The sequence below is a fragment of the Dipodomys spectabilis genome, unplaced genomic scaffold (genome assembly GCF_019054845.1).
Source record: "Dipodomys spectabilis isolate Male_0828 unplaced genomic scaffold, ASM1905484v1 ptg000329l, whole genome shotgun sequence".
NCBI classification, from domain to species: Eukaryota; Metazoa; Chordata; class Mammalia; order Rodentia; family Heteromyidae; genus Dipodomys; species Dipodomys spectabilis.
In genome coordinates this window covers 5,589,839-5,602,618 of record NW_024871006.1, presented here as the reverse complement: position 1 = coordinate 5,602,618, position 12,780 = coordinate 5,589,839, and the positions used below count along the sequence as shown (strand labels likewise).

Sequence of the window (12,780 nt, the reverse complement as noted above, 5' to 3'; positions counted from 1 at the left end):
CCTCCGCCCAGGAGAGCCTGGATGAAGTCTGGCTGCACACACAGAGCCGCAGAGGCCTCCCTTCTCTGCCCCTCACCTCTGGGTGACCAGAAGCCCGGGATAGGGTCCCAGAAGCACCTCACCCCCACCCCGCAGCTTGTAAACACCTGCTTCCAGTACCTTCTGTACGGATGGTGAAGGGGGAATCTCCCAGGCGCCGGGTGGAGAACTGGCCTCCCAGAGACGTCATCAGGAAGCAGAGAGTGAAGAACCCGATGCCCAGGACAAAGAGCCTGCGGGGGAAGGGGGGGAGGAAGGGCAGGTCAGCTGGGCAGACCTCAACACGGCGCCCCCCAACCTGCAGGAGGGGCCCCCCAGGAGGGGCCGAGCGGTTCTTTAAGTATGTGGGATGAAGCTGGGCACTGGTGGCTCAGGCCTGTTAGCCTAGCTACTGAGGAGGCTAAGATCTGAGGATCATAGTTTGAAGGCAGCTGGGGCAGGAAAGTCCACGAGCCTCTTATTTCCAATTAACTAGTACAAAGCCGGAAGTGGAGCTATGGTTCAAGCGGTAGAGCACAACCATTGAGAGAAGAAGAAAAAAAGCTAAACCAGAGTGTGAGGTCCTGAATTCACACACACACACACACACACACACACACACACACACACACACACACACACACACACACACACGGAACCAGGGAAGGATGAATGACAGGATAGCAGAGGAACAGGAAGCAGAACTTGGGCCCAGGAGGCTCCCTCCTCCATAGGACAAAGTCAGGAGGCCACAGGGAGAGATCTGGACAGATCTAGCCTCAAGACAGAGCCTGCTCCTCCCAGCGTGGGCCCCAGACCGGCAGCAACGGATCATGAGAATTAGAGAATTAGAGGCGAAGTCTGACACCCCATACTGAGCCGGGCGCAGGGAGGTGGTGGGCAGTGTTTTCACACGCTCTCCTGTTGATTGCAATACATGCTGGAGTAGGAGACGCAACAGTAGGCCTGATGCCAGCCAGAGGGCAAGAAACCCATCCAGCCGAGACCCACCTGCCCCCATCCATCACTGGAGCCATCCCAGGTGCTGAGTGCACAGCCTGCCCAGGTCATCCATCACCAGCTCACCGTAACCCTTCCCGGTCTGGGCGCCCAGTCCAGGCACCCATCACTGCTGGATGAGCCTGCTGAGCCCTCCCTCTGCCCGACTGAGGGCTCCCAGCATGTTTTCAACTGGGCACGGAGGGCCATACAGGTGTGATGCTGGCCAAATGACCCCATTCCATTCCTTCCACACAATACTGGGGCCTGGACACTGGCCCTTGGCTTTGACACTCATGGCTGGTGCTCTACCACGTGAGACACACCCCTACTTCTACCTTTTTTGGGGGGGGAAGTCAGTCGTGGGGTTTGAACTCTGGGCCTGGGCACTATCCCTCAGCTCTTCAGCTCAAGGCAAGTGCTCTATCACTTCAGCCACAGCGCCACTTCTGTTTTTCTAGTGGTTTATTGGAAATAAGAGTCTCATAGACTTCCCTGCCTGGGCTGGCTCTGAACTGCGATCCTCAGATCTCAGCCTCCTGAGTAGCTAGGATGACAGGTGTGAGCCACCAGCACCTGACCAACATAAACTATTGATTATTTAACCAGGTACCTAGCATTGTGGTACCTGAGGGTATGGGGAAGGGGGAGCAGGGGACAGGAACAGACACACCCTCTAGTCTAGCCCCAAACTCCTGCGCCTAAATGCTCAGTCCGGGGCCCCAAACAGCGCAGAGCTGGGGGCAGGTAAGAGTGACAGATGGTCTCACACCTCACACCCATCAGAGGCCATGATGAGTTGGTAGAGCTGAGAGAGGGCACTCCCCTCCCCCCACAGGTGTGAGAGCCCCCCCCCAACATGCCAAAGATCCAACAGCCACACCCCGACTCCATCCCTGACTCTGGACGTGTAGGTATCCTTCTGCAAGACTTGCTTTATGCATTTTAATCTTCATTATTTGAAACTGGCAGAGCAGGGCTTAATTAAAATTTGGTCCATAAAGAAAACATAATTGCAGAAGAAAATAAAAAAAACACAACAAAATTTCCAGCCTAAGTTTAAAAGAAGCTGTCCGAGGTTAGCCGGGGAGCAGCGGGGCCAGAAGGTGGCTGGTCCGGGCTCCCGGGGGAGGGAGCGACTGCCCTCCGGTCCCTGGGGAGATGGGACATGGAGGGACACCACCTCCTCCCCCCCACTGAATTCCTCCCTGCCTGGGGGCAGGGCTCAGATCCAGAGGTTTCCCCTCCTCAAATTAAATCGGGGTGGTTCCTGGGTCAAGGCCGGAGCACCCTGGGGGGGGGGCTGTCACCCACCCACGGGGATCCCTGGGGACACAGCTCTTGGAGGGACTCCCCAGCCCGGGAGTCCCTTCTAGACCTGAAGCCCAGCACCTTCACCTCCCAGGGCTCAGGACCCCCCTTTTCACTCAAGTGAAAACGCTTTCGCCGTCGGAGCTTCGGTCCACCGCAGGGCACGCGTGGGACAAAGGCCGGGCCGCCGGGGCTCCGGGAAACCCAGCGGGACGGCCGCCCGGGCGCTGTCCGCGGTGCTGGAGGCCGCGCGGCGGGCCGGGGGCCTGGGATGGGGCGGGATGGGGCGGGAGCCGGGGGTCTGCCCCGCGGCACCCCGGGAAGCCGGGGGGGGGGGGACAGGGTTTCTCTGGAGGCGCAAGGCCCCTCCCAGGGTGCCCGGTTTGGGTCAGGGGTTCCCCACAGCCCGGGAGCCCCGCACACTCGGCGGCCCCAGGGTCCCCGGGCCCAGCCCCTCGGGCAGCCCAGCCCCGGGGTTGGCCACTGCTCCGCTGGGGCCCCACCTGTGGCCTGAGGGCTCCGTGCTCCCGCCCTCCGCCGTCCTCCCGTCCTCCCGCCCCCCCCCTCCGCCTGCTGCGCCCGGCCCGCGGGGCGGGGGGGTCGTGACCCCATCCCGGCGCCGCTCCCGGGGGACCCGGGTCTGCACCCGGCCGGGCAGAGGGCGGGGAAGGGGCCGGGCTCGGCGGGGGGGGGGGACGGCGGGTCGACGGGAGGGGGCGCCGCCCGGCACCCCGCGATAACTTTGCCGCCCGGGTGGGAAGCCCCGCGCGGGGGAGACGCCCCACGGGTCGGGACCGGGGCGGGGAGGGGGGGAGCCCTGGCTGGGCCGCTGCCCAGGCCCAGGCCACGGCCTCGGTCCTCCCGGAACCCCAATCCCACCTCGGCCACCCCGAGGCCGCCCCCAACCGGGGACACGTCTACATGACAGCCTTTCCTCCCCGGCCCCCCACCCAGCTCCGCCCCGGGTCCTGTCCGAGGACGGAGGCGCGAGCCTCCCACCCCCGCGGGGGAGCGGGGAGCCCCGGCGCGCGGGGAACTTTACCGGAAGGGTCTCAGGGTGACCAGGCATCGTCTGACCATTATCTTCCCGTCGGGGTGGACGGCGATCATCGTTCCAAACTTGTCTGGGCGAGGCGGGACGCCCCGCGGTGGGCCGAGGCCGGGCCGCGCGCGGAGGGGGCGCGGGGCGCGGGGCGCGGACCCCGCCGCGGGCGCAGCGGGTGGCGCGGCCTGGCGCCCGGCCCGGCGATCGCTGCGTCTCCGCCCTCCGCGCTTCACATCTTGGGGGTCGGGAGGCGGCGCGCCCCCAGACCGCCGGCCGCGCGTCTGGCTGCTCGGGCTGGCTGGCTGGGCGGGGCGCGGCGGGGGCTCCCCGCGGCGGGCGCCCACATCCCCGGCCCGCGCCCTCGGTGCCGGCTAGCGGCGGCCCCGGGCCCGCGCCGCGGCCCCCCGCACCTCCGGGCCGCGCCGACCGCTGGCCCCGCGCCGCGCCGCGCCCATGGCTCTCGCGGAGAGGCGCCCCGCGCCGCCCTCCCGCGCGCGCTCGCCCGTCCGCCCGGCCCGCGCTCCGGGGGCCCCGCGCGTCCGGCCCGGAGCGCCGCGCTACGCCCGGAGGCGCCGCATTGTTTCCTCGGAGGAGGCGGCGGCGGCGGCGGCGGCGGCGGCGGCGGCGGAGTGGCGGCCCGCGCGGCCCGGGAGCGGCCTGGCGCTTCCTCGGCGCGCCAGCGCCACCTGGTGGCTGAGCCCCGCTCGCGCGCCCTTCCCCGGGCCGGGCAGGCAGGGGGCGCGGGGCGCGCGCGGGGCCGAGGACCCTCTCCCCCCGGGACACGCGGCTTCCTAGGACGCCACCAGCCGGCCACGGAGAGCCAACGGCCGCGCCCGATCCTGCACAACGCAGAGGGCGTGGAGATCCGGGTCCCTGCCACCCCCAGGCTCTGCACCTGCTGCCTTACTCCACCCGCCCCACCCCGGGACACGCACTGTCGTGTCTGAGCCGCTCACCCATCTGTCTTCCTTGTTAGAGGCCCTCCGCTTGGGTGGAGGGCGGGGGGCGGGGGTCCTGGTACCTGGGGACACTGAGGCTTTAGCTTATTGGCAAGACTGGCACTCTACCATGTGAGCCACAGCTCCACGTCCAGCCTTTCAGTCGGTGGTGAATTGGAGATAGAGTCGCACAGACTTTCCTGTCCTGGGCTGGCTTCAAACCTCGATCCTCAGGTCTCAGCCTCCTGAGTAGCTAGGATGACAGATGCAATGCGTTCCCGAACATTCCCCAGTCACCTCAGACAGATTCAGTCTGTCTGGTATGTATACATGCATCATGTTTATCTTTTAGGTCATCTGAGAGGAAACATGTGACCTGCATCGTTCTGACTGTAACAAGGCCAGCCTGGGGTCCACAGGCCTGCTGGGCCTGGATTCTCCTATAACCAGCGGGTGAGGAATGGGCAAATCCACGACCAGAGTGCCAGGGAGTAGCTCGCTAAGGCTCCTAGCTCCAAAACGCACAGGAGGGAGTCTCGTGGCATCTCAGGGCCCTGCCTGCCCGCTCCCTGCCTTTCTAGACTTTGCAGATGTGTCTGCAGTTGCAAATCAAGAGGCTCCTACAAAAGAACCCATGTGAAACCTTCTGACTGCAGAGCACATCACGCAAGCTCAGCCCTCCGCATGGTGGCCCGCGACGCCCCACGCCCCCTGCGATGCACTGAGGCTTTGGGTGCTGTGTGTCATGTAGACACGGTGTCTCCCAGGGGCTCGCTCAGCACCTGGCAGAGCCTCAAAGGCAGACTGAGGAAGGAGCAAGCCCATTTTTCCTCCACTCCAGCTGCCTGGGAAGCCCCGCCCCTCTGCTGCCTGGCCACGCCCCCTCTTGGAGCCATTTCTCACTAGCAGTGACTCATGCTCCCTGCTTTTCCTGCTCCTCCATCACAAGTCACCTGCCCCCCCCCATTCAATTACCTCATTGTCTCGCTCCCTGCCAATGTGAAGCCGGTGATAAATTGGTGTTGGCAGATTAATGTGTTACTCCAGCTAGGTAACAAATTTGCATTGAACAAGGACAGGCTGACCGTGCCTTGGTCTCGGAAGAGTGACAGATGATGGCGGGAAGTCTGGGCACCGCGCAGGTTGGCTAAGGAAATGTTTGGGGGGCAGAGGTTCTCCGTTGGGCTCCTGAATCACGCCTGGTGCCTGGTTGCCCATCTGCCACACATTCCAGTAACCATTTAGTTTCTGGCTTTGAGTGTCAAAGCCACATCTGAGTGTGCCTGTCGCTGGCCAGCTTGGGGTGGGGGTGCTGTGGAGAGGCTGATCTAAGGGAAGGAGGTGGGGGTTCCCAGAAGACCTGGGGAGTCCAGGGAGGTGGTTTAACTCAGCCAGATTTTAGGTGGAAAAGGATGTCTCCCCTCCCCCTCCCCCCCCTTGCTGTCTTGTGTCTCCACATTGGGGTGGGAGGGAGGAGGAGTGGCGGGCTCGGGGCCAGCAGGGAGCCGGGGCGACGGCGTGGGTGATACTTTGCGTGCCAGATTGCCCAGCCGCCTGCTCATTTCCAAGCCTGCTTCCCCCTTGTCAGCCTCCTGGCTGCGTGCGGTCAGTCCATAGTCACCGGCCCCCTCCTCGTTCCTGCCGCACCGGGGACATCAGAAGTCTGACAGCACGCCACAGAGGAGGCACCCTCTCCGTGCCTCGGTTTCCCTACCCATGAATCAGGCTGTGTACAGCACCGCCCTGGTCGGAGGCACCGTGTGAAGCAGCGGCCTGTCGCCTGGCTCCTATGGCAGCCCCTGGCATCTGTGATTTTCGCCATGAGGGTCTTGCCACACTCCCTCTGTGTTCAGATTCCCGAGCGCACCTTCAGCTCTCTGCCTGAAGGCTTCCGTTGGATGCCTCTAGGAACCTTCTAGAACATGCCAGGACAAGAAGGGAGTGCCAGGGAGCTGGCGCCTCCGGGGGGGGGGGGTTCACCGAGCCACGGTTCCCCTGCCTGAGGTGCTCACCACGCCGGGATGCTCCTCCCAGAGGCCTCTTCTCCCCAGGCACATTTGTGGCAGGTGCTCTCCTAAAGCGCCTCGGAAACCAACGACTGCATTTGTGTTCCCACCTCAACTGGGGAGCCCAAGGGCCTCTGTCCTACAGACCTGGGCTGCGGTACCCCACAAGCTTCACCTGCAGAGCTGAGGCCACCTCGCTCTGACCCCATCTCTGGCGCGAGGCCTGAGTGCATTTGCTGTTTTTCGTCTGTTGGTTGCTTTTTGAGAAGTTATTTCAATTTTAAATTTTAATGTATGTATTTGTTGGTTGGTTGTGGGGTGCTGTCCTTAGCTCTTCAGCTCAAGGCCAGCACTCTACGGCTTGAGCCACAGCACTACTTCTGGTTTTCTGAGTGGCTTATTGGAGATAAGAGTCTCACAGACTTTCTTCCCTGGGCTGGCTTTGAACTATAATTCTCACATCTCAGCCTCCTGAGTAGCTAGGATTCTAGGCGTGAGCCACCAGCGCCCCAGGAGAAGCAAATTTTTTCATAGGTGTGTGTTAGTTTGTGACAGGGTCTCGCTGTGTAACGCAAGCAGACCTGAACTCCAAACTAACCTCAAACTCCTCCTCCTCCTGCCTCAGCCTCCCAAGTGCTGGGATTACAGGCATGTACCACCACACCCTGCTGAAGTGATTGGCCAGTACGGGGAACCACTGTGCTGTCTCCTGGGCACCCTGAAGTGGAATCTGAGGGCAGGAACTGGGGCACCCTTACTGGAGGACACATCCAAGAACGGGCATCAGGCTAGACCAGAGCTGGCCGCAGGCAGATCTGGTGAGCAGAGGAGATCGTTTGCCCAAGAAGATGGTGAAGGACCCCAGGAAGAGATGGGGGGTCTCAGAGCCCAAATGCCTGGAGGGTGGGCTGGGCAAGGCAGGGAGGCCACTGGAGTCCTTTCCTCCACCACCATAACGAACGTGGCTTAAAGCAACACAAGTCCATTCGGTGTGGTTCCGGAGGCCTGAGAGAAACCACCCAGGCTTCTCTCCCAGCTTCCGGCCAAGACCGGAAATTCCTGCGGTTCCTCGGTTCCACCTTCTGCTCCATCTTCACGTGGCCTTCTGAGAGAGTCCCTCAGTACCCAAAGTTCCCTCTCGCAAAAAGGACCCCTGTCATGTGACCCTAAAGCTCTAGGGCCTCATCTGATGTCATCTGCAGGGATTTATTTCCAAATAAGGTTATATTTTGACCAGGCCCCAGTGGCTCAAACCTGTAATCCTAGCTACTCAGGAGGCTGAGACCTGAGGATCAAGGTTCAAAGCTACATGTAAGACTATTAACTCCAATCAAGCCAGAAGTGGTGGTGTGACTCAAATGGTACAGCACCAATCTTAAGCAAAATAGCTGTGAGATTGTGAAGCCCTGAGTTCAAGACCCAGTACTGGCAGGCAGACACACACACACACACACACACACACACACACACACACACACACACACACACACACACACACACACACACACACACACACACACACACACACAGAGTTGCATTTTGAAGTTTTGGGAGGATTCCCCACCACCACCATCACAGGGGCCTTGTGGAAGAGGCCACAGTGGCCAGACACGGATGGGTCCCCAAGGACCCAGCTGGTGAGATCGCCACAGTTTTGTTATTTTTTTTGGTTGGTCGTGGGGCCTGAAGTCTGAACCTGAGCACTGTCCCTCAGCTCAAGGCTCAAGGCTCTACCACTTGAGCCACAGCGCCGCTTCGGGCTTTTTCTGCTTATGTGGTGCTGAGGAATTGAACCCAGGGCCTCAGGCATGTGAGGCAAGCACTCTACCGCTGAGCCACCTTCCCAGCCCCTCGCCACAGCTTTGTGTGACCACAGGTCTGGATTCTTCAGGAGCCAGGAACGTGGGCTGCTCCTCGTGTGAAGTTGCGTAAGTTAAAAATGTAGGCTCAATATTTTTAGAACATTGTACAAAAACAATAAAAGCCACTTGATGATGGCCTGCCATCTGGTTCCCGGATGGATGTCACTAGAAGGCAGAGCAGGGAGCCCACAGGCCCTGCAAGGCCAAATCCTCCTCATCCTCCTCCACCCCCAGGGCAAAGGCAGACACTGGGGATGCTCCTGGGAACAGGAAGGATGAGCTGCTCCCTGGGACCATCTGACCCTTCAGATTACACACACACACACACACACACACACATATCTACACACAGAGACCTGGGCTCTGCTACCAACTTTCCAGAGTTTCAGGGTTCCTCTCACAGATGGGACCTGACCCCAGAAGGAAAGAGCAGTTTGCAGTGTTTGAAATCCTCACTTAATAGGCTTGGCTGCAGCAGCAGACGGCGCATCGTGAGGCAATAGGCTATTGTCCTTTGCTGGAGTTCGGAGCATTAATAATGTCATAACAGCACTTACCGACACCACGCACAAATCCACAGCCAGGCAGGGCAGGCCCAGCCCGCACCCAAGCCAGGCGCCCAGAGCCCAAAATGGGGCTGGGGAGGGCAGACTTCCATGCGCATTCCATGCTGTTTCACATTTAGGCTAATGCACTGATTGAAAAGCAGCGTCTGGGGTTTATTTTTATTTATGCCAGAAGCTATTCTGCTACACAGCTTGTGGGAACAGAACGGAGCTATTGTACCTTAGCTGTTTCTGCCAGGGAATAAACAGCTGCGTGTGTGTGTGTGTGTGTGTGTGTGTGTCTGTGTGTCTGTGTGTCTGTGTGTGTGTGTCTGGGGATCAGGAGACCAGGCAAGCCACCCTCCTGGGTGAACCCCACTTAATAAATGAACCAAGGTGAAATGGTGCGTTCCTCACCATCCTGACATCCCATGGACTGAGAATCTACCAGATGTCTGAAAATGACTAAGAACTCTGAATGTGTCCCCTTTACTTTGCTAGTTAAGTTTGCATTTCAGGGCAATGTGTTTTTGCTACGCCTCTTTTTTTCTCAGCCAGGTGCTGGTGGCTCACACCTGTAATTTTAGCTATTCAGGAGGCTGAGATTTGAGGATCACTGTTTGAAGCTAATCTAGGCAGACAAATCTGAGAGACTCTTATCTCTAACCAGAAAAAAAAACCAGACGTGGAGGTGTGGCTCAAACAGTAGAGTATCAGCCATGAGTGGAAAAAGCTAAGCAAGAGCCCAATACCCTGAGTTCAAGTCTCAGTAATAGTACCCACCACAAACACACAAACACACAGACAGACAGACAGACAGACAGACACACACACACACACACACACCACCACCACCACCACTGGGTGTGATTCTTTGTTGCAGCAGCTCTAGGGAACTGGCACACCACCTTTTTCGAACTGGCAATGTCAAGCACTGTTTGGGTATGTCCTGTGCATCCACTTCACAGGTGAGGAAACAATTCAGAGAAGCAAAGCATTACACGCAAGGGTTCACTGCAGATCCAGTCCCCAACCAGACCTGCCCACCCAGCGCTGATGACATGGGGCAGGAATGGGAAGGCGGGCTCCTGGGAGCTCAGCACCTGGAGTCAGCCTCCTTCCCTCCCAGAGCGGATGGACAGCTTCACTGGGCACCCAGCACAGAGACAGCAGCGTGGGGCAAACACAATGCAGTGTGTCCCTACCACGGAATACTATTCAGCCTTAGAAGAGACTTCCTGCCAAGCTGTTGGTGCACACCTGGAATCCAGGCCCTGGAGAAGACGAGGCAGAAGGCGGGTGAGTTCAAGGCCAACTTGAGCTACACAGGGCTACACTGTGAGACCTTGAGAAGAAGAAAAATAGGAGTAAGAGGAGGAGGAGGTAGAAAAAAAAGAAGAGAATTTCTAACACATGCCTTGAAAGCATGCCAAGCTAAAGAAAAGGAAATAAAAGAATAGATACTGCATTTTTTTATTTGTATGATGTGTCTGGAACTGAGGATATATATAATTCAGTTAGAGAACTCCTACCTTGCATACTTGGGGACCTGGGTTCAATACCCAGCTCTGTAAAACAAGGGAGAATAAAAACAAAGGCAAAAGAAAAAAGATGCCAGGTGCCAGTGGCGCACGCCTGTAATGCCAGCTACGCAGGAGGCTGAGATCTGAGGATCCCAGTTCAAAGCCAGCCCTGGGCAGGAAAGTCCATGAGACTCTTATCTCCAATAAACTATCCAGAAAAAAAAAAACCAGAAATGGAGCTGTGGCTCAAGTGGAAGAGTGCTAGTCTTGAGCAAAAGAAGCTCAGGGACAGCGCCCAGGCCCTGAGTTCAAGCCCCAGGACTGGCAAAATAAGAAAGAGAGAAAGAAAGAAAGGAAGGAAGGAAGGAAGGAAGGAAGGAAGGAAGGAAGGAAGGAAGGAAGGAAGGAAGGAAGGAAGGAAGGAAGGAAGGAAAAAGATACATCCAGAATATGCAACTCTATGGAACCAGAAGTAGACAGATTGGTAGGTTCCAGGGTTTAGGGGCAGAGTACAAGAATGACTGTTAATGGGTATGGAATTCCTTTGGGTGGGGGGAGGGACAAGAACTAGAGAATCACAAACATAAATACACTAAAAACTTAGGACTATATTGAAAGCCACTGAATGGGACGTTCTATGAAGTACAGGGGAGCTGGGTTTTGAACCCCAGGCTCATTCATATTTAAGGACCTGGTGCACAGAGAGCCTCAGAATCCAGCACTGAATCAAAGCTGCTTCTCTGACAGGAGAGAAAACCAGATTCCCCCCCCCCCACCTCCATCACACACACACACACACACACACACACAGAGACACACAGAGACACACACACACAGACACACACACACACACACACACACACACACACACACACGGTAAAAGAGCCCTCCTTCTGTGACCTGCTAAACCTGCCCTGAGCCTGTGGCAGACTGTTTGGGGCACAAAGAACTTTTCTCTTGGAAGATGGGTCGGAAACCCTTCCTCTCTCCAGCTTCCTGTCTCCAAATGATGAATCTGGGTCTTAATTAAGTAGTCCGTGGCTGCTGCTTTAACTTGATAAATATAAACTGAAGCATGCTGATAAAGCCATCATCTTCTATCACAATGCTCGTTTGTGCTGAAAAGCTTTACTTCTTTTTTTCCTAAGTCAATTTTTAGGATAAACATGAATGGAGTCTTGTTCAGGAATCACTGAGAACACACTAGCTCCATGAGATGACCCTGGGGAAGGGGAGCGGGCCAGGGGGAAAAAAGAGACACCTTTCTAGGCGCCAGTGGCTCACACCTGTCTTCCTAGCCACTCAGGAAGCTGAGATCTGAGGATGTCAGTGCGAAGCCAGGAAAGTCTGTGAAGCTCTTATCTGCAGCTGACCACCAAAAAGCTGGAAGTGGAGCTGTGGCTTAAGTGGTAAAGTGCGAGCCTCGAGCAAAAAAGCTAAGGGATGGCATTCAGACCCTGAATTCAAGCCCAGTACTGAAGACAGACAGACAGACAGAGACAGAGAGAGCGCGCGAGAGAGCACATTCCAGGTACATACTGTCCCACACTCTCTTACAGAACCCCAATGTGCCCATCCCCAGTCTACTCTCCCTGTCCACCCTCCACCCCCCAACCCCTGGGGCCAGAGCGCTCTTCCGGGTTGCTAGGGCCGATAGCGTGGACATGCCGATATACCACAGCCAGGATGCCTGGAAGGCCAGGGATTTGCTGTGGTCAAGTGGTGGGAAGCCTGGGTTCTCTCAGGCTGTCCACCTCGGCTTGTAAGAACTTCCTGCAGCCTGCTTGCGCTGGCTGGGTCCTGGATGCCTGTGTGTGTGTGTGTGTGTGTGTGTGTGTGTACGAGTGTGTGCTGGTACTATGGTTTGAACTCAAGGTCTGGACACTGTCCCTTAGCTTTTTCTCTCAAGGCTAGTGTTCTACCATTTAAACACACCTCCCCTGCTGGCTTTTCGGAAGTTCACTGGAGATGAGTCCTATGGATGGTTTACCCAGGGTAGGCTTCGAACCTTGGTACTCTCAGATCTCGACTCTTTAAAGGACAGCAGTGTGGCTGGGTCAGGGCCCGTGCTAACGACCTCTTCACAGGCCCTGTCTCCCAATATGCTCATATTTGGAAATACCAGAGTTTAGAGTTTCAGTATTATGGCCTTGGCGAACAGGGTAGATATAATTCAACCCGTAACCCGCTACCCCAGCAGCAAAAGGGTTAATGTCTGAAGTGGCAATGGGGTGGGCAGCAGGGAGTGTCTGTATTAAGAAGATTATGGAGAAGGCTGCTCTGGGCCTCCGTTGTAATTAGAAAAATTATAGTCAAGGCTGAAAAGAGCTGCATCTCCTGCCTTGTAATTAGGGTGGGCTGCTGCAGGCTCCATGCAGGGACGGGGCTCTGAGAACGGGAGGAGCGGCTTCGGGCTCAGGACTGATCTGGGTAGAGCCCTGCGGGAATCTGGGCTGTGAACTGGAGGGGCTTGTTCCCAGTGAGGAGGGGGTCCCCGTCATTGTGAACCCCTCAGCTCCAAGCTCCAGGAGTT

The 12,780-nt window shown here is 57.6% G+C and overlaps 1 protein-coding gene across 1 annotated transcript in view; it reads right to left on the bottom strand.

The window, feature by feature from the left end:
• Mgat5b (alpha-1,6-mannosylglycoprotein 6-beta-N-acetylglucosaminyltransferase B) overlaps positions 1-3,438 on the bottom strand; it is a 47,408-nt gene extending 43,970 nt beyond the window's left edge. Inside the window, exons 1-2 of the mRNA XM_042665449.1 lie at positions 3,371-3,438; positions 160-272 (exon numbers count right to left, since the gene is read on the bottom strand). Of these exons, the coding sequence (XP_042521383.1) occupies positions 160-272; positions 3,371-3,438 (181 nt within the window). The remainder of the gene's footprint in view (positions 1-159; positions 273-3,370) is intronic.
• Between the last annotated feature and the right edge of the window lie 9,342 nt (positions 3,439-12,780).